The sequence below is a fragment of the Balaenoptera acutorostrata genome, chromosome 20 (genome assembly GCF_949987535.1).
Source record: "Balaenoptera acutorostrata chromosome 20, mBalAcu1.1, whole genome shotgun sequence".
Taxonomy (NCBI): domain Eukaryota; kingdom Metazoa; phylum Chordata; class Mammalia; order Artiodactyla; family Balaenopteridae; genus Balaenoptera; species Balaenoptera acutorostrata.
The window spans coordinates 895,745-915,654 of record NC_080083.1 but is presented as its reverse complement, the minus strand read 5'-3'; the positions used below and the strand labels follow the sequence as shown (position 1 = coordinate 915,654).

Genomic DNA, 19,910 nt, shown 5'->3' with positions numbered 1-19,910 from the left:
GGGCTGACAGCCCCGAGAAGCTATGTCCCCCCTTCCGTTTTAAAGACTCCTGGGCTTCCCTGGTGGCGCAGTGGTTGAGAATCTGCCTGCCAATGCAGGGGACACGGGTTCGGGCCCTGGTCTGGGAAGATCCCACATGCCACGGAGCAACTGGGCCCGTGAGCCACAACTACTGAGCCTGCGCTCCTGGAGCCTGTGCTCCACAACAAGAGAGGCCGCGATAGTGAGAGGCCCGCGCACCGCGATGAAGAGTGGCCCCCACTTGCCGCAACTAGAGAAAGCCCTCACACAGAAACGAAGACCCAACACAGCCAAAAATAAATAAATAAATAAATAAATAAATTTAAAATTACCTTTAAAAAAAAAAAAAAAGACTCCTGATGTGTAATTACCCTTTACCTTAGAGCTCAATAATATAAAGGCAAATAACCAATTGAAAATGGGCAAAGGATCTGAACAGACGTGTCTGCAAAGGAGACGTGCAGGTGGCCAGTAGCGCAGGAAAAGATGCTCGATGGCATTAGACTTCAGGGAAATGCAAATCAAAACCACAGTGAGGTACCACCTCACATCTGTGAGAATGGCCATCATCACAAAACCAAGAAGTAAGTGTGGAAGACGTGGAGAAACTGGAAACCTCGTGTGCTGCCAGTGGGAACGTAAAGTGGTTCAGCTGCTGTGGAAAATGGTCCGGAAGTTCCTCCAAAGGCTAAATATAGAGTTGCCATGTGACTCAGTAATTTCCCTGCTAGAGAATAGCCAGGAGAAATACATAAGTGTCCATAAAAAAAAACACCTGTACGTGAATGTCCACAGCAGTCCTGTTCACAGGCCCCAGAAGGTAGAAGCGACCCCGGTGTCCGTCAGCAGGTGATCAGATGAACAAATGTGGTCCATCCACACGGTGGGATGTCATTCAGTCAGAAAGAGGACCGAAGTACTGACACCTGCTACAACGTGGGAGAACCTCAGATACATTGCTCTCAGTGAAAGACGCCAGATGTAAAAGGTCCCCTATCGCCTGGTTCTGTTTACATGAAACTTCCAGGACAGGCAAATCCATGGAGACAGAAAGTAGATCAGAGGTGACAGGGGTGGGGGCCAATGGGTTCGGATTTCCACGTGGACGCCGGAAGTGTTCTGGAATGAGTTGGTGATGGTGGTCGTACGACATTGTGAATGTGCTAAAAAACACTGAATTGTACACTTCAGCATGGTTAAAGTGATTAATTTTATATCAATACAAAACCTTTCTTAAGTGTATGGGAACTCTCTGTACCTTCTGCTCCATTTTTCAATAAACCTAAAAGTATTCTGAAAATAAGGTCTGTTAATTAAAAAAGCAGAATAAAACATGAAGTGGCCACGAGAAGGGTGCAGTCTGTGGCCCTGGGCCCCGCGGTGCCACCAGCAGGCCTCTGGGCACTGGGCACTGGGCACTGGGCACTGGGACCCCCTCGTGCACTCAGGGTCGTCAAGGCCGCCCGCGCCTCCCGAGCCCCCCAGCTCACCCCGTCCTCTTACTGAGCGAAGTCTGAGCTTCGCACGGTCCTCAGAGGCCGTCTGCCCGGAGCTGGATAAAGGGCTGCTGCCTTTGACCCTCACGACAAGCTCGTGAGGAACTGGGGGCCCAGAGAGGTCAAGGCATCCGCCCGGCATCAGTCAGTGCATGTGTGCAGATCTGGGCGGGCCCCAGGTGTGCCCGGTCCCCGCGTGGGCAGGAGGGGAGCCGCTGTCGGTCAGCTCCTGGCCTCTGGATGGCAGTGCTGTGAGTCAGAGATACACAGCCATGGCCCTGGAAGCACAGAGGTACACTCCCACCGACATACACAGACCATACGGACACACCCATTCACACACTTGCGTGGATGCTGAAGCAGACTTGCACACGCCTGGAAACACACAGACACACACACACCCACACCCGCACTGAAACAGACCCAAACGCTACCATCACATGACACACACACGAGGGCCTGGGCCCAGAGCTGGGATGATGGAAGGGGGAGGCCTGTCGGGGTGGGGTGGGGCTAGGCTGGCTTTGAGTTTCCCATGGTCTGTGGGTCACAGTACCCCGGCCGGTCCTCCCCACCATCACAGCCCACTTTAGATGCCGCTGGGCAAGTTGGGATCAGGGGAGGGGCAAGTCCAGGACCAGGCAGGGTGCTCCGAGAGCTGCCCCCGTAGCTGAGGGTTAACTCTGCTTCCAATTCATTAACCTCCGACGGTCTGAGTCCTCGAGGGCAGAGCCTGGGTCTCCTCACTGGACCCCGGGCGGCACAGCCAACGGTACGAGCAGCGGCTCTAGTGACAGTAGTCACGCAGGACAAGCGTTTACTAAGTGCTCTGCATGCGCTGGGCCCTGTGCTGAGAGCACAAGCCCCTCCCACCCACCCCACAACCTATAAGGTCCGTTCTGTCGTTGACTCTCACACGGATGGGAAACAGCTCTGCAGAGGCGGAAGCACCTGCCCAAGATGCTCCTGGAGCCGCGCTGTGTCCGTCAGCTACTGCTGCAGTGATTCTGCAGAAAGACTGCCCACACCAGGGCCTTGTGGCCACGAGACTTACACTCAGGCTGCAGTGCTGCCTGACCTGGCCAAGTCCAGGCCTCCTCCAGGGGTGTTTGCTCTGGGGTCCAGGCCGTGTGCTTCTCGCGCTGGTCACTGGAGCCCAAGGAGCCCGAGCAGATCACATGGGCCACGTTCAGGGCCTTCGCCTCATCTAACGGCTCTGTATGTCCTGCCCGCTCTGGTTCCATCAGCCCGAGCAGCTCCCAGGCCCAGGCCCAGGCCCAGGTGGATGGCACGGGGACATCCGCTCTGCCCTCAGTGAGAGGGGAAGCGTGAGGGCCAGTGTTTGCTGAGCAATAATCCAACCTCCTGCTTGGGCTTAACTCAGAACCTGGGGCCACACGAGCATGTGACGTGGCCTCCATTGGCGGACAGCGGGAACAGGGGGGACACAAGGGTCAGGCCTACGGGGTCGCGGTCCCGGCTCCAACTTCCTGGGCCTCACCTTTCTCATCTGTAGAGTGGACAGTTGGACGGTACAAACGGGATAAAGTGTCTCAAGTGCTTGGCTCAAGGCCAGCTCAGGGGAAGTCCTCAATACATAGTGTTCTCTAGCTGTTCTCAACAGGGGCCCACACACCCCTCCTTGGAGCCATTTGGAAAGGTTTGTGGGGCGTTTCGGGCTGGGGGTGTATTTCCAGGGTGAGGGCCAGGGATGCCCATTTTGCCCACAGCACAGAGCGTTGTCCCACTTGCCCTTGTCCAGAAACCTGAGCAGATTCTGACCCGGGCATTTCCTGTCTGGCCTGCGAGGGGCGGGGGCTGGACCAGGAGGAGGCCCAGCATCTCCCACAGATCCAGCGGGTCTGCCGGCTGCTGGGACGCTGGTTCCTCCATAGGGATTTTCCCCTTAGATGTCGGAGATGTCAGCATACCAGGGACGCATGGACCAGGCAGCAGGGGCTGGGGTGACAGCCCGGACCCTGGCTGCCTCTGAGCTGCCCTCCTGAGTTGGACTATGAAACCCCGGGAGTTTTGTGAATCGGTGAGAACAACAGGCCAGGGCGACGGCCGAGCAGGTAGCACAGAGGAAAGGAAATAGCTGAACCCGTGCATCTCCGTGGAGGAGAGGCCCATGCCCAGAGGTCAAGCTCAGGCACCGGGAAGGGCAGCTGGAAGCAGGCTCAGAGGTCGCAGCCCTGAGGGGACGCTCTGGCCCCGAGACCACCAGACAAAACCCACCTGAGGGCCGGTCTGCTCACCAGGACAGTGGGTGAAATTAGGACGTAGCCTCTGTATCCACCAGAAACCCCCTGATTGTAATCATTGTATCGAGGTTTCCCAGGAGAAGGTCTTTGTTCCTAGGAGATACATCCACTGAAGGGTTTCGGGGTTAAGAGTCTGCATGTACTCTCAAATAGTTCATATAAAAATAACTCCATATAGGGACCTCCCTGGAGGTCCAGTGGTTAAGACTCTGCGCTTCCACTGCAGGGGGCACGGGTTCAATCCCTGGTTGGGGAGCTAAGATCCTGCATGCTACACTTGCGGCTCGGCCAAGAAAAAGAATACACCCCCCCCAAAAAACTCCTTATAAACAGATAAAGCAAATGCTGGAGAATGAAAATGGGTCAATCTAGGTGAAGGGTATAGAGGTGTTTATTGCATCATTCTTCCAAATTTTTTGTGGGTTGGAAAATTTTCAAGGTAAAAAAATTTTTAATCACTTAAAAGTTACAACGGCCCAATTCATTTAATTAAAAAGTTCAAGAGATTGCTACGACTGAGGCTCACAGGTCTTTCTGAAGGAAAGCCCAGGAGGTGCACTGTTAAACAGCGCAAATGAAACACTATTCTGATCAAAAGAAAAGCAGGGGCTTCCCTGGTGGCACAGTGGTTGAGAATCTGCCTGTCAATGCAGGGGACACGGGTTCGAGCCCTGGTCTGGGAAGATCCCACATGCCGTGGAGCAACTAGGCCCGTGAGCCACAGCTACTGAGCCTGCGCATCTGGAGCCTGTGCTCCGCAACAACAGAGGCCGCGATGGTGAGAGGCCCGCGCACCGCGATGAAGAGTGGCCCCCGCTCGCTGCAACTAGAGAAAGCCCTTGCACGGAAACGAAGACCCAACACAGTCAAAAAAATAAATAAATAAATAAAATTAAAAAAAAAAAAAGAAAAGCACATGGGAAAATGTCCAACATCACAAATAATGGGCAAAAACCAAGTTAAATAAGGTATAATTATTCAACTATTAAATTAATGGAAGTATATTTGGAATAATAAGATCCCACGCTGGTGAGTAAGCGAGGCACAGACCTGTGGAAAGAGGTCGGGCTGACCGTATCCTCTGTGCTCCCCGCGATAGTCCTAAACACGACTCTGCACGTGGAGCTGACCCTGTGCGCGAGGCCCTGCCCCGTCCTTAGCGCTAATCACGGCCGCTTCCAGCTCCTGCTCAGGCTGTGCCCAAGGGGCAGCCTGCACAGTCTCCAGCCTGAAGACCTGCTGATACTCCACTCCCCCTGAGCTTTGGGCCAGGACTGCTGGTTCTCGCGCACACGCTCAGCCCCTGTTACTCCCCGCAGCCCTCAGAGCACCCAGCGCCCCGCCCCGCCCCCTCTCCTCCGCTCCTGGAACCTGGGATTAAACAGGAAAGGCCCCTCCTCCAAGAGGCTTCTCCCAGCCGTCTCCCCTGCCTGACCCACTCCAGCCAGGTAAAGTGCCTGGTGGGTCCAGGGAACTCGGAGCAGCTAGAACTTGTCTCTGGGGTTTAAGAAAAATGTTTTGGGTAATTCCCAAATGTTGGGGGATGTGGTAGTTGTCTTCCTGTTTTCTAGCTTAATCCAACCGTGTTTGGGAGAATAAACTATGTGATCGCAATCCTTCGAAATCTATTTGAGATTTGCTCTATGTGCCTGCATGTGGTCGATATTGGCCAATGCTCTGCGTAACCTTGACAAGAGCGTACACTCTGCCGCTAACGGGAGGAGGCTTTGTGGGGATCAAACCCTGTGGGGGTTTCCCTGACTTTCCTCTCAGGGACCAAGATAAATATTTTAACTCCCACAAGATGTTTCTATTGTTACAAGCGTCTAATATTGAGTAGCTTTATTTTTTTCAGTGCTCGTCACTCCTTCCAGCGTTCCCAGGTTCCTGACCAGCCTGCTGGGGATGAATTCTCTTAACCTTCCTTTATCTGAAAACACCTTTACTTTGTCTCCATTTTTTTTTTTTTTTTTAAGGATTTTCTTATTTATTTATTTATTTATTTATTTATTTTTGGCTGTGTTGGGTCTTCGGTTCGTGCGAGGGCTTTCTCCAGTTGCGGCAAGCGGGGGCCACTCTTCATCGCGGTGCGGGGACCGCTCTTCATCGCGGTGCGCGGGCCTTTCTCTATCGCGGCCCCTCCCGTCACGGGGCACAGGCTCCAGACGCGCAGGCTCAGCAATTGTGGCTCACGGGCCCAGCTGCTCCGTGGCATGTGGGATCTTCCCAGACCAGGGCTCGAACCCGTGTCCCCTGCATTAGCAGGCAGATTCTCAACCACTGCGCCACCAGGGAAGCCCTGTCTCCATTTTTGAGGGATAATTTCACTGGACTGAAATTCACTGACTCACCGTCATTCACTCGTGTATTCGTTTGTTGGGTGAGTATTTGATGAGCCCTGACTGGTGCTGAGTGTGTGCAGGTGCAGGAAACGCCCTTGCTCTCCAAGAAGAGAGGGAAGTGTGTGCCTGGCAGAGGGCGAGGGATGTGCAAAGGCCCTGTGGCTGGAGCACAGGGAGCAAGAAGGGCTGGGGAGGCGGCTGCACCTGGACCACTCAGGACCTTGTGGGTGAGGAATCATGCTTTGCCCTCGTCCTTATAGGAGGAGTGAGGCTTCTCAGAAAAGACAAAGCTTTAACTGGCCCGTGAAGGGTGCATGCGGTGAAAAGAAGCTGAGAAGGGGGCAGAAACCTGATGGGATTGAGCACTGACTGTCTGAACCAGTGCTGGCTCCTGCAGTGGGTCCTGTGCTGGGCTTTGGGTCACCTGCTCCATCCTGGTGGTAAAGGCCAGGCTTGGCTCTGGGCCGGCAGTTTCTACGCCTGTCACTCATTTGGCTGTGTGACTGTGGTCCCTTCCACGTGAGTCAGCTTGCCATCTCTCCTTCACAGGGCTGTTACGAGGCTCAGAGAAAACGGTGCTGAGCGCTGGGCCTGCAGCTTTGCAAGAGTTCAGACATCTTAGCTCTTGTTTTTATGGTTAGGGTTTTCTCATCTACTGAGAGTCAGAGAGGGTAAGTCACTTGCCCTAGGCCACACAGCCAGGATCCTTCACCCTCTTCATTCCACTGACAGGGTCCCTGAGGCCCAGAGAGGTGGTTTGCCCAAGGATGCCCCAAATATGGGAGTGGCGGAACTATTCACTCATTCACTATTTATTGAGTGCCTGCTTTGTGCCAGGCGCGACCCAGGTGCCAGGGAGGGAGTGGTGTAGAAACAGATAAAACCCTGCCCTCGGGAAGCTCATATTCTCCTGGGGGTGACTGACGCTACACAGAATAAATAAGTAAACCGAATACATTTGTTAGGTGGCGACAAAGGCTTTGGAGAGAAATACAGTTGGGAAGGGGATGGAGAGTGGGGGGAGGCTGACAAGTCCAGTCGGGTGGAAAGGTGGCACTTGACCTGAAGGAGGTGAGGGAGGGGCTCTTAGGACATCTAGGGGAGCAGCATTTCAGGCAGAAGGCACAGTGTGTGCAAAAGTCCTGAGGTGAGAGTGTGCCTGGGGTGCACCAGGCACAGCAAAGAGCCCGCAGCGATTGCTGGTGCTTCCTGGGCCTTGGATTCAGGTGAGTCTGCTGCGAAGCCCTCCTCCCAGCAACAGAGGTCGCTGGGGAAGGGGCTCCTCCCAAAGCCCCGGTGGAAGGGAGGGTTTACTCTTTATGAGCAGTGCTGTCCTGCCCCAGCTCCCACCCGGCTCCTACTGAACCTGCCGTGGTCAGGGTGGGGGCAATCAGGCCTGGATGTAGGAGGGGAGCTGGGCACCATGGCCGCGGCCCCTCAGTACCCTCCTGGTTTTAAAGAACTCCCGATGACCTGGTTTCCGGTGACCTGCGGTGCACGCCACCGCGCCAGCCTCCCCCTGCTCCCCACCCCTCAGGGGAAGCTGCCCAGCCTGGCTCCTCACCCACGTCCTCCCGGGGACTCGCAGGCCTCCAAGCTAGTACCCGGCTCTCCTGGGCCCCCGTCATGGGCCAGTCCTAAACCACAGCGTGTTCGTGAGTGTCAGGAGTATGATCTTAGGCGAGTCTTGATTGTATAGAAAGGAGGGAGACAGGCATCTGTTGAGAACCTACTGCGTGCCGGGCATTTTGTGCACATCGTTACCGCTAATCCTAACCACAGCCTCACTCGGGAGATACTATCGTACCTATTTTATGAACAGAAAATAGGCTCAGTAGGGGAAGGTTTAGGTTTTACCCAAGGCCACTCAATAAGCAAATGTTAATTTTAGTAATAAAAGCTGTTTTTGGTGATTGCTGGGAGCCAGGCAGTCAGACCCAGGGCCACTGGGGCAGGGAGGACGGCAAAGAAATGGCTGTTAGCTTTGATCCCCTCCCAGCAAAGGTCAAACTCCTGGCTAGAGAGGTCATCTGGAGATGTTTGTCCTGGAGCTGACTGGGAGACACTCCTGATAAATGGCTCCCATATCGGAAGAGCTATCAAGGGGCAAAGAGAGATAACCCTGAGGGTAGAAAGGGGCTGTTTGTTAAAGCTCCAGCAAGAGGGACTTTGGGTTGGGATCTGGAACAAACATCCTGTCCAACAGAGGAGCATGCTGCCTCAGAAGTGACTTCTCTGTTTGCCAGGGATGCCGGAAAAGGCATATTCCCCCGAGAGAGGTCGGCCTGGGGACTCCCCTGCACGCTCAGACCTGGGAGTTTTCAAAGGGCCAGGCAAGACTTCTGCCCCCAGATATCTTCAGCAGGAGGTTTTTGATCTGAACAGTCCCGATCGATCACACTGGAAGCTGAGTTTGGCTTCTGCACGTCTGGGTGTGTTCCTTTCATGGAGCAGGAGCGGTGGGGGTGGGTTAGGGGTGGAGGAGTGGATTCCTCTAGTTGCATCAGCTATGGTGTGACCTCTGACATTTACCTTTCTTTGTTCCCAGATAAACCAAACACACAAAAACTAATTTTCCTGGCTTAATAAAAGAATGGGGGGTGGGGGGAAGGAGAGTGGCCTGGTAGGTGGGGAGAAAACTGGGGCTTGGGTGAAACAGACTGTAGTCGGGGGGTGGGGGGGAGTGCTCCCTGGGGGCCCTCCCCCTTGGCGGGCTCCCCAGAATTGGCTCTGGTTCCGGAAGGCCCTGCCTGGACACCCTGATGGGGTGGTCAGTGGGCGAACCAGCCCTGCAGCACCTGCTGTGCACCCAGCGCATTCATGGCCAGTGGTTCTCAAGCATTTCCCACGGGTCAGGTCCTGTGCCGTGGGTTTTACCAGCAGGTATTTCCCTTTTACTTTTGAGAAGACGAAAGTTGCCTCTGACCACAGAGCTAGTGCATGCACCAAGGCCAGCACCCTTCCTGTCTCTTGGTGGGCCTGCCCCATCCTAGGGATGCTGTGAAGGTCAGCACAGGGGTGGGCACACGGTGGCAGCTCACAGATGCCCTGGGCTGGCAGGTGCTGAGGGCCAAGGGGGAGAGAAGTGGGCCGGAATCAGGAAGCAGAGGGACTGCCAGGGCTCCCAGGTATGTGACACCTAGCTACAAAAGGGGCTCTCTTGGGACCCAACCAGCTAAAATCCCGCCTACTTTTCTAAACCCCTTCCCTCCCGCTGTCCCCCCTCCACCACTACCCCAGCCTTTTCCGGATTACTGAGAACCCCTCTTGTCTGTCTCCCGGCACCTGCACAGGTGGTCCCTCCCCCTGCCCCCGCAACTTGCATGTCTGCCACCTTCTCCTGCGCACAGGCCTCCCTCGGGCCCTTCCCTGAGCATTCCAGGGCAGTGTCCCCCGTTTTGCCATCCCAGCCCGCATCAAGCTATAACCCTTGATTGCTGCTCGGCTCTCATCTCCCAGGGGACAGTGAGGGCAGCCCCGGTGAGTGCTCGAGGGCCAGTGGAGGAGGGGTCGCAACCGGTTGGGGGGGCGGGAGCTGCGGGGTGTGCCCGCCCCCCGCCACAGGCAGCCTTAGGAGGGGCGGGGGGCCGAGCCGGCCAAAGTCCAGGTCCGCGGTGCTGTGCAGGGCGCTACTTAAACCTACGACCCGCCGCAGCCGGCCAAGGACAGGGACACCAGGTCAGTTGGCGGGCCGAGTGGGGAGCCGGGGGCCGGGGGCCGGCGGGCGGGGGTGCCCAGCAGCCGCGTGGCCTACTCGGGACTGGCCGGCGCCGCAACGGGCGGCCCTGGGACTTGTAGTTCTCTGCTCCGCGAGAGGCCGGTGCGAGCCCGGGAGCGCGGCGCTGCGCGGGGACGGGGACTACATTTCCCAGAAGGCCGGGGAAGCGCGGTCACCGGGAAAGCGCCGCGGCCGGCGGCGCTTCCCGGGCGCGATGGGGCCGGTCCTGGCGGTTGGGGGCTGCCGCGAGGCCCGCGCTTGGTCCCTGCAAGGCGGCCCGCGGCCGATGGGTCCGGGCCGGGCGGGGCCCATGCTCAGCTCGGTGGCGGCGCCCGACTGCTGCGGGGGCCTCGGCAACCTGGACTTCAGGAAGGTACCGACCGCGCCAGCAGCGGGGCCAGGAGGGGGGTCGCTAGGGCGGTTGGGTCCGCGGCGGGCGGTGCCACCGCCTACGCCCGGGGGCGGTGTCGCCGTTACCAGGCAACGGGGGCGGGGCGGGACCGCGGGTGCGTGTGTGTGAGTGCGAGTGCGCGTGTCCGCACCCGTATCCGCGCGTGGGAGCGCGTACACGTGTGCACCTACGGGATCGCTAGGCTCCGGGGAGGAGGCACCCCGAGCTGAGGCCGGAGGACAGGCCTCCTCCCGGGTGGACGGGCGGGGAGTTCGCGGCCTGCGGAGCCCCTTAGCGGGCCGGGCCGGGATGGGCCAGGCCGGACCTGGTTCTGAAGACCAGCCGGGCCCCTGGCCCCGGCCCTTAGAGTCTCCTCTGAGACAAGACATTCACCTTCTCGGCGTCAGCCACTACCCGTGGAGCCCTCGAGAGGTCCCTGCCCGAGGCCGCCTTTTGTGGTCCATTCATTGGTACAGCCAGTACCGATCGAGAGCAGGTGTCCACTGAAGAAAAACGCACAACCTAATGGTTGCGAGTTGTGTTTTTGGGGGGCCTTACTGAGGACTATAGCCCCGGAAAGAGCCTCTCAGTAGCTCTGAGGGGGAGCCAGGATATATAGGAGTTTTTGCTGGAAAAAAAACCACGTCGGACATCAAAAGATTACTGCTAATCACAAAAAAACAGTCTTGTACGTGATTTTAGCACTTTTCTATTTGTGGGAAGATGCAAGAGTCTGGGCTCCTTGAAATTATTCCTTAAATCTGCATCTTAACTGCCTGGGGCCTGTCTCCTGTTTTTCTCCATCCTGAATCCCCCTCAGGGTGCATTGTGGGGTTGGCAGCAGCAGATGGGGGGCGACTTCCCTTGTTGACTGGAATGGCAGGCGACATTCTTTGTCGGCTCTCACTGACCTTTCACTCCACTGAGGCTGGAAACTGAAAACTCTCTGCCGGAGATAAAGCTGGTCAATGTTTTAGAAACTGGCTTGTGGGGAGGTGGGTTGAGATCCTGAGATAGCTGGTCCCTATTTGAGGAGGTGACCTCATCTGAGCCCTGAGTGATATGCGCTGGGGGGTGGGGGCCCAGGTGCTCTGGTCGGGGGGGCTGGCAGAGCCAAGGCCTTGAGGAGGAGTATTTGTTCAAGAACAAAGATAAGCCTAGCGTCTGTCCCCAGGGAGTGCAGGACAGTCCCAGGGGATGGGTGGGAAACCAAGGAGAGAGGAAGACTTATAATTTCAGGGAACTTTCCTTGAAGTGCTGGGTCACACCGCACGGCTCAGGCGTGTTCAGAGTGAGCTCGCCTGTGTAATAGGCACCCAGATCCAGTGGATCGTCACCAGCCGTCCTGGGAGGACGATCCCAGCAGATCTTGAGAAGGGCAAGGAGAGGGCACTTGGAATGCCAAAGGGGACCCTCGGCATTGCCTGGCTTGGGGTGGATGCTTCATGGATGAGAACTCCGGGGAAGGATGGGGCACCATTAACCGGAGGTGGGGAAGCCTTCGGGGCTTCTGGTGGAAATCAAGGGGGCAGTGGGCCTCGCTGCAGGGTTAGGGTCCTGCCCTCAGGTCTGAGCAAGGCCTGTGTTCTAGAGCTAGCAGTGGGGGAGGGGGAGATTTCCTGGGTGTGTGGGGGAAGGTCTTTTCTGCTCTTCTTCCCTTCCCTGTGGGTCTGTGCAGTTGGAGCGATCTGGGAACCTTTCAGGGGACAGGTCAGGGTGACCCTCGTTGGCTAACATTCCGTTTTTTCCACTGCAGCCCTATTGGTACAGTTAAGCTTCCTGTTGCCAACAACGTTGAACGTTGTGTATTTGTCCTACTTGGCAGCCCTCCTCCCTCCTCAGTGAAAACGTCTGGTTTTGAGAGATGTCATCCTCGGGACGGTTCCTCTGCAGCCGGGCGTCTGAGCTGCATGACGGCAGCGCGTTGGCCCCACGCCGTCCCTTGGCGGTAATATGTCACGCTGAGAATCTAAACTCTAGCAGCCACAGTTGAAAAAGTAAGAAATCGGTGCATTACTTTTGACGACATATTTGACCCAATACTTAAAATATGTCATTTCATCACGTGGCACCGCACGTCCCCAGCAGCCACACGTGTGCTGACGTGCAACCACGGGCACAGTGCCCTTGACCACTAGCTCCTGGGCCTGCTCCCGCTGGTGCGGAACCTGGGCTTTGTTTTGAGTTTAGAAAGTCCCCCCTTGGGCTGCGCGCGTCCCCGCTGCGGCCTCATTGACCAAGGCTCTCCCTGCCCTGGACTCAGCCAGGCTCCTCAGCTCGGCAGCTGAGTGAAGCCCGCTGGCTGGTGGGCGATGGAGCCGGACTGAGGGGCTCCAGTGGGGCCTCGGGGTGCTGGCTTCTTTGGGAGCACAGGCTGCCCGGGCACAGTCGGGGAGCCCCTTTCATGCCCGTTTCCAGATGGTTCTCCAGCCCTTGTGAGCGACGGGTGGTGTAGGTGTCAAGAGGGGCCCTTCAGTTACCTGCTCTGTAAAATGGGACCTTTGTCAGCTGTAAAGTGCAGCCCACCCGAGGGTGGGTGCTCTTCAGAAGGCAAGGCCCCTGTGTTCAGGCAGCATCGAGACCATGCTGGGCGACAGGCCCCTTGGGCTGCACAGTTCCTGTTTGTGACTCATCTGTGACCATTTGGGAGGCAAATCCCAGGGGCAGGTAGGAGCTGCCTTCCAGGGAGAGATGTTTGCCTGCTACACAGAGTTGTTTTTCAAACTCTTTTGGCGTTATCACATTAGTTAGAATAAACATCAGGCCATTTCTCTGGACGACTTATTGTGTGAAGTTCTCAAGGACATAGTTTTTGTTTTCAGTGTTTTTGGGTCAGAGTCCAGACCTTGGGCAAGTCACGTAAACGGGCAGAGCCTCGGTTTCTTCTGCCTCTGTTGAGATGATCGTAGGGCTTTACTCATCCGTCTGTCAGTATAGATGTTCTTTTCTTTTTTTAAAAAGATATTTATTTATGTGTTTTGGCTGCGTTGGGTCTTAGTTGTGGCACGCGGGATCTTCGTTGAGGTATGTGGGATCTTTTGTTGTGGCACATGGGCTTCTCTCTAGTAGTGGCGTGAGGGCTTCTCTCTCTAGTAGTGGTGTGTGGGCTCCAGACTGCGTGGGCTCTGTAGTTTGCGGCACGCGGGCTCTCTAGTTGAGGCACGCAAACTCAGTAATTGTGGCTTTAGTTGCCCCGCAGCATGTGGGATCTTAGCTCCCTGGCCAGGGATCGAACCTGCATCCCCTGCATTGGAAGGCGGATTCTTTACCACTGGACCACCAGGGAAGTCCCAATTTGTGTTCTTTATTTTATTTTTATTGTATTGTATTGTATTTATTTATTTATTTTGGCTGCGTTGGGTCTTCGTTGCTGCGCGTGGGCTTTCTCTAGTTGCGGCGAGCGGGGACTACGCTTCGTTGTGGTGCGTGGGCTTCTCATGGTGGTGGCTTCTCCTGTTGCGGAGCACGGGCTCTAGGCGCGCGGGCTTCAATAGTTGTGGCTCGCGGGCTCAGTAGTTGTGGCTCACGGGCTCTAGAACGCAGGCTCAGTAGTTGTGGCGCACGGGCTTAGTTGCTCCGTGGCATGTGGGATCTTCCCGGACCAGGGCTCGAACCCGTGTCCCCTGCATTGGCAGGCGGATTCTTAAGCACTGCACCACCAGGGAAGCCCCCTACTTGTGGTCTTTAACAAGGCTCTTTCTGGTATTGATTTCTAGTTTGATTCTGTTATGGTTCAAGAACATACATCCTTTTACCTTTTCTTTCTTTTTCTTCTATGTGCACTTGAGAGGGACGTGCCTGCTGCTGTTATGGGGGGCTGGTGCTCAGGCCCACCTTGTCCTCACCGATTTTCTGCCTACCTGTTTTGGCTTCATGTGTTAGCCTCAGTTTTTCAGTCTGAAAAATGGGCATGTCTCACAGGGTTGTGGGCGGACTCAGTCACAGAGTAATAAGTGAGCTTCCTGTATCATCTCACTTAATCCTCCTGATGGTCCCAGGATGGAAGTGCCACCCCCATCAAAGTTTGCCCAGGTTCCCACAGGGCATTGGGCCCTGTCTCAGGACAGGCTCTGCCGCCTCTGCAAAGCCCTGTCCAGGGCTCGGTCAGCTGGCTTCCTGTCACTACTGCCTTGGACACAGAATGCGTCCTTAGGTAAATAGACATAGGCACCAGCGTTGCAGGGCCTGTCCGGGGCCCCTGAGGGCTAATGTAGAGAGAGGTCTGAGGCTTACAGCCCCGCAGAGGAGAGGAGGCCCCAGACCCACTCCCGGGAAGGGCCCACCTTGCCCCATGGATGCGGGACCCCACGGGCCCTCAGAGCCTCTCTGCAGATGGCCCAGGACAGGCTCGTTGGAGGAAGAGTGTGCATAAACAGCTTCCTGGAAAGAGTCATGGATTCGGGACACTGGGGCAGCCGCTGGCCGCTGTCTGTATCGTAGGAAAGCAGAGCCTTCAGGTGGTCTCCAGGGCTGGCTCGCCCCCCATCCCAGCGTGTGGGCCGCACCCCTCGCTGGCTGTTCCTTAGGAAGGGAGCATTCCCCGAGGGCCCCTCCAGAGAGCATCTGTCTGTAGCGCTGGCATCAGGCGCACAGGGAGGGGCCCTACAAGCACCCTCTGCCCCTTGTACCTTGGCACCTGTTTTCCCCTCTCATCCCCCTGGGCGGAGATGGGTCACGGAGCTTCCTGTGGCCCCTCCCGGAGGGTGAGGGGGAGCCCCCAGCCCAGCCTGGATTATCCGCTGCCCAGAGACCTTCTGTGCCTGGTGCCCCGGCCATGAGGTCGCGGCCGCCTTAGTATAAAGCTTCTTTGTGGCCGCTCCTTCTTGTGTGTGCGCCAGGCTCGGGGCTTGCAGCAGAGGTTTCCCGGTAAATGTCTCCTGAATCACCGAGAAGGCCCGGGGCCGGAGGGTCCAGCTGGAGGCCCGCCCCGCTGCCCCCACCCCGTCCCCTTCCCTCGGCAGTGAGCGGTACGTGGGTCCCACCTGCGGTCGATGTGACTTTGATTCCCTGGGCCCCTGCTGTTTGTTTGGATGTCACAATGTGACCCTGGGTGCTGTTGACCCTCGCACGGTGAGCGGCATCAGCTCTAGCTGCTGAGCCCCTCGCGGGAGCGCTGCTCGGGCAGCGGTAGGTAGCCCGTCTCCTCTCTGTTCCAGCGCCGGGACTCCGCGGCCCGTGACCTTGGAGCCGGGGGCGGGGGTGGGGGGGCCCCGTTGTTAGGGTTACTGGGAGCGGAAGGCCAGGACTTCCACTGCGTTCATCAGGTTGGGCAGAGGGTGGGTGGGCCCCGCTGGGCCCCTCCCCTTAGTCGAGGTGGCCCACAGGGGTACAGGGTGACGGGGCGGGGGTCTGGGACCCTCCTGCTCTGCTCTTGCCTGACCCGGGAGGGCACCCTTCCCAGCGGGCTTTGGGGGTGACAGCAACCGGGAGGGGACCTGCAGGCCTCTGGAGCGGGAAGCCAGGAGGGGGCCCTCTGCTGCCACTTGACTTGTCTGTCATTCTTTCCTGCTCGGTGGGCCCTTCTCTGGGCAACGCAAATCCCCCCTCAAGGTGACCGGATACTTCCTGGATGAGAGGTTGACTGAGGGCCCTGGGACCTGGGCGGGGGCCGAGGTTCCAGTTTTGACCAGTTCAGCCCTAACAGGGAGCCCCGGCCGGATGTCTGCTGCTGGCCACCTCAGCCAGTGTCACTGCTTAACCGCTATGCCTCAGTTTCCCCTCCGCCTCTGCTCTCCTAGAGGCGAAGAAGCAGTCTGTCTCCTGCTCACTTGCCCGGCCTCCTTGGGAGTGTTCGGGACTCATCCTCACTCCGGTGCCTGAACCCGGAATCTGGGATCTGGAATCCGGAAGCGCTGGCCTGGCCTGGCCTCTGGGAGCCTCTGGCTTGATTATCTCTGAGCTGGCACGACAGCGGTGCTCGTCTTGCTGGGTGGTGGCCCAAGGTGAGGTGTGAGGACTTGTATAGATGCGCACTGCTCTTGTTGCAGGGGCTCAGCTCGCAGACCCCCAGAGTGGAGCCTCCCGGGGACGCTCAGTGTCTGCTGAATGGCGAGGAGTGGAATCCTTAGAAACGTCTGAAGCGTTTCCCCCGGGCCCTTCGGGGAAAGAGGGGGCAGCTCCCAGTTCCCCTGCTGACCTTCTTTCCTGAGGTGTAATTCACGTAGTGAAATCGCGCCCAGATGGAGAACTCTCACGTGTCCCCGCCACCCAGGCTCCATCACCCCGGAAGCGCCCTGCGCCCTCCCAGGCCGCGCCCCACCTTGCTCCCCGGGCAGCCACTGGACCGTCTGCCGGCTTCCTCCTGCTTACCGTCCAGGGCCTGGGTGAACGGGAGAGCCTGGCCGCCATCCGCACCTGCTCCCCACGTGGGCGGGCCTCACTCTTGACCCTTTACCCCCTCTCCTCTTGGCCCTGCCAGCCCAGGGTCACCCAGCCCAGGGTCACCCAGCCCAGGGTCACCCGTGGGGCAGGAGGCACAGCATGAGGGCACGTGGGTTTTGCCTGGGACTGTGGGATTTCCCACCCTCGCAGAGGTGACTGGCCCCCGCAGCAGCTCCTGGCTCGCGGTGGAAAGTGACGGAGCCCGAGGCTTTGTGAGTGGCGGGGCCTGGAAGATCTGACCCACCGGCAACCTCAGTGAGCTTCTCCATAAAATGCGTAAAGTGTCAGGATGGTAACGTTTAGCTCCTAGGGTTGGTGGGACGATTGCAGGAGAGAATGTTTTACTTCTCTCTGCTGAGTGGGGCTAGGCTGCGGCCCCCTGTGGGCCCTGGCATTTGCGGACATTGGCTGCCCCGTGGACACGCTCGCCACTCTGGAGGCAGCAGGATTCTTTTGGTTCAGAGGAATGATGTCCTCGGACGGAACTCCGTAAAAGGGAGTCTGGCTGACAACGACACCCTTGTCTGCAGAAATGCCATATCAACTCCCGTGGGAGTAGCTGCTGTCATAAGAGTCTGCAAGTGGTGAGAAGCATGTTTTGTGTGCTGCCCTAAGCTGGACGTGGTGATTCGGGGGGCAGGCCAGGGCTGGGGGCCGTTGGCAGGAAGCGTGGTTTGCGCACCCGGCTGCCCCCCAGCTCTGCACCCTGGGCACGGCTGGTGGATTCCACCCCCCCCACCCCCCACCCCCCGCAAGCCAAGGCTTGTGACTTACCTTCCAGTTGAGACTTATTGTTATTCTGAATTGCGTGTGGAGAGCTGCCATGAATTTCTAAAAAGAAAAAGAAAAATACAAAGAGTAATGCAGGGACTCAGTGAACACTGACCACCAGGACGTCAGCAGTGTCTCATGGGTTTTAAAGGGAGAACTCAGCATTGGACGCATCCAGCTGTTTCCTCCTCTTGTCCCTAGAGGCAGGGTCTTAGTTCTGTCCCCGGGGACATCTGGGCCACGTCTGGAGCCGTTTTTGGTTGTCACGGCTGGGGAGGGCGGCCGGCATGGAGTGGGTGGGGGCCGCAAAGAGTGACCGGCCGGAGGGTCTACAGCGCGGAGGTGGGGAGACCCGCCCCGGACACAGGGGGCAATGAATCTGGGGCTCAAAGCTGGCCCTCTCCACATACGGGTGGGGCGCTCAGCGCTGTGTGGTGGGTGCAGGGTGCCCTGGGCTTTTGCAGCGCCCTTGTCCATTTGACATGCGTTTGAGAACGTGGCAGGTTGACCCAGACCTGGTCTGTTTCAGTTGCCTGGTTTAGCCGCTTTGGGGACGGCGCATCTGCTTTACCCGAGCCCCCGGCGTGCACACCCGTTCCGTGCGTGCTGATAGGAGCAGCTGTGCGCGTGTGTGGGCGCGCTCGGGGCAGGCGCCCGGGGTTGGGAACCCCCACGCTCAGGAGCGCCGGTCCAGGGGCTGGGAAGAGGACACCGCTGCTCTCTGCATCTGCCTCTTCCTGGTTCTCGGAGGCTGAGCGTCTTCACACGGACGTCGGCCCCTCGGGTTGGCTCTGGGGCCTCTGAACACCTCTGTTGGGTCCTGGTCACCCTGGTGATGCAGACACGGGTCCCGGCGGGGTCACTGCCCCGCCAGCGTGCTGGACACTCATCCTCAGAGCCGCTGGTTTCCTCTCTGTGCTTCCGCCGCTGGCCCAGCCACTCTCCGACAGGCACGACACGGCCGGTTGGGTTTCGGCTTTTATCTTCCGTTTTATGAGATTACACTGTAGTAACCTTTGCTGGACTTGGACGTGCCCAAGCCTCCTGACCTGTTCCTGGAGGGTAACTTTGTTTCCGAGTTCTGGGGCTTGTCACTCGCTCCCGTGTCCGGCCAGGTAGGGCTGGGCAGGACAGGCAGGTCTCCCGCTGACGCCGGCTCTATCCCTGCAGGCAGACCTCTGCGTTATGACCCGGCTGCTGGGCTACGTGGACCCCTCAGAACCCCACTTTGTGGCTGCAGTCCTCACCATCGCTTTCAATCCGCTCTTCTGGAATGTGGTAAGTGCCCCAGGACAGGCTGTGCAGAGGGACGGATGGACGGACGCGTGGCTCTTCCCTCTCCTGGTCTGTCTCTGGCCAGCATGGGAGCGGCCTCCTGCCTCCCCGTCGAGCTCGGCCCCCAGGGAGGACGCTGACCGGGGAAGCCCCTCACCGCGGGGTCCCACGACATCATGGCCTCAGCGGACAGCAGCTGTCAGCTGGGGTTTGCTCCCCTCCTGCCACACACGCAGGGAAGCCGCCTGCTCATGACGCCCCCCGCAGCAGGCGTGCTCATGAACATCATCACTTTTCCTGACCGAGGCTTCCTGCAGAGAGGTCTGCAGCCCTCGGGCTGAGGGGCGCTGGGGGCAGCGAGGAGCTGACAGCAAGAGAAACGGGAGGCAGGTCTGCGCCCGGGTCTTCTGGGGGTGCAGGGCCGCGCGGAGGCTGGGGGCCTGGGGGGCTGGCCGGGTGGGGGGTAGGCGGGGAGTGGGCTCTGAGCAGTCCCTCCTGCCAGCCCTTCTCGGAGACACCCGCCCCCCCCCCGTCAGGATGTGGGGGAAGCCCTTGGGGTTTCTGGTCTGCTGTCCGGCATCTCTGGTGGGGTGGAAGGGGCAGTAGGCGTGCTCCCCGGGCCGCCCCCCAAGGCGTCTGCCGACGCAGAGCCGTGGACGTCCCGTGCTCACCTCGAGGGCGGCCTGCTGAACGAGCCTGGGCTGGGCGTCAGCACACACTGTTCCGAGCTGTCTTCATTTCAGGTGGCCGCTCGGTCCCCAGGGCAGAACAGGACGTGTTTGCGTCTGGTTGACGAGTTAGGTCTTTTCTTCATCTGGGGAGACCGGTGGGGGCAGGCTGCTCATCTCAAAGAGGCTGCAGTCAGCACGCAGACATATGCGTGCCCTCCCGACAGACAGACTGTGCATGCCCTCCCGACAGACAGACTGGTCTCCTTTCCGGGATGGACACACGGCCTTTTTCATACGCCCCGCTGGTTTCCTGTGCTGCTGTAACAAATGACCACAGACTGGGTACTTTAGAACAGCGGGAATATATTTTCCCCTGGCTCTGGGGGCCAGAAACCTGAAACCAGTACTGGTCAAGATCCAGGTGCGGGCAGGGCTGTCCGCCCCCCGGCTCCAGGGGAGGGTCCCCTCCAGGAGACCCGGCTCCAGTCCTCAAGGCCAGCATCTTCCCCCCGCCTGCCTCCCTCCTATAAGGAAACGGGGGGGGGGGGGACAGCAGTCAGGGCCCCGCCGACCCAGGACA

General features: G+C 58.3%; 1 protein-coding gene across 4 annotated transcripts in view; it reads left to right on the top strand.

Annotated features, from left to right (window-relative positions):
* Window positions 1-9,678: 9,678 nt before the first annotated feature.
* The window catches only part of PEMT (phosphatidylethanolamine N-methyltransferase), a 46,304-nt gene continuing 36,072 nt past the window's right edge, over window positions 9,679-19,910 (top strand). For 2 of the 4 annotated variants that reach the window (XM_057535862.1, XM_057535863.1), the window contains exons 1-2: window positions 10,005-10,214; window positions 18,555-18,662. In XM_057535862.1, coding sequence (XP_057391845.1) covers window positions 10,056-10,214; window positions 18,555-18,662 — 267 coding nt within the window. In that variant the 5' untranslated portion in view covers window positions 10,005-10,055. Of the gene's footprint in view, window positions 9,802-10,004; window positions 10,215-13,108; window positions 13,257-18,554; window positions 18,663-19,910 lie in introns of those variants that run through there. The other 2 variants (XM_007174170.3, XM_007174169.3) reach the window with 2 other exon arrangements.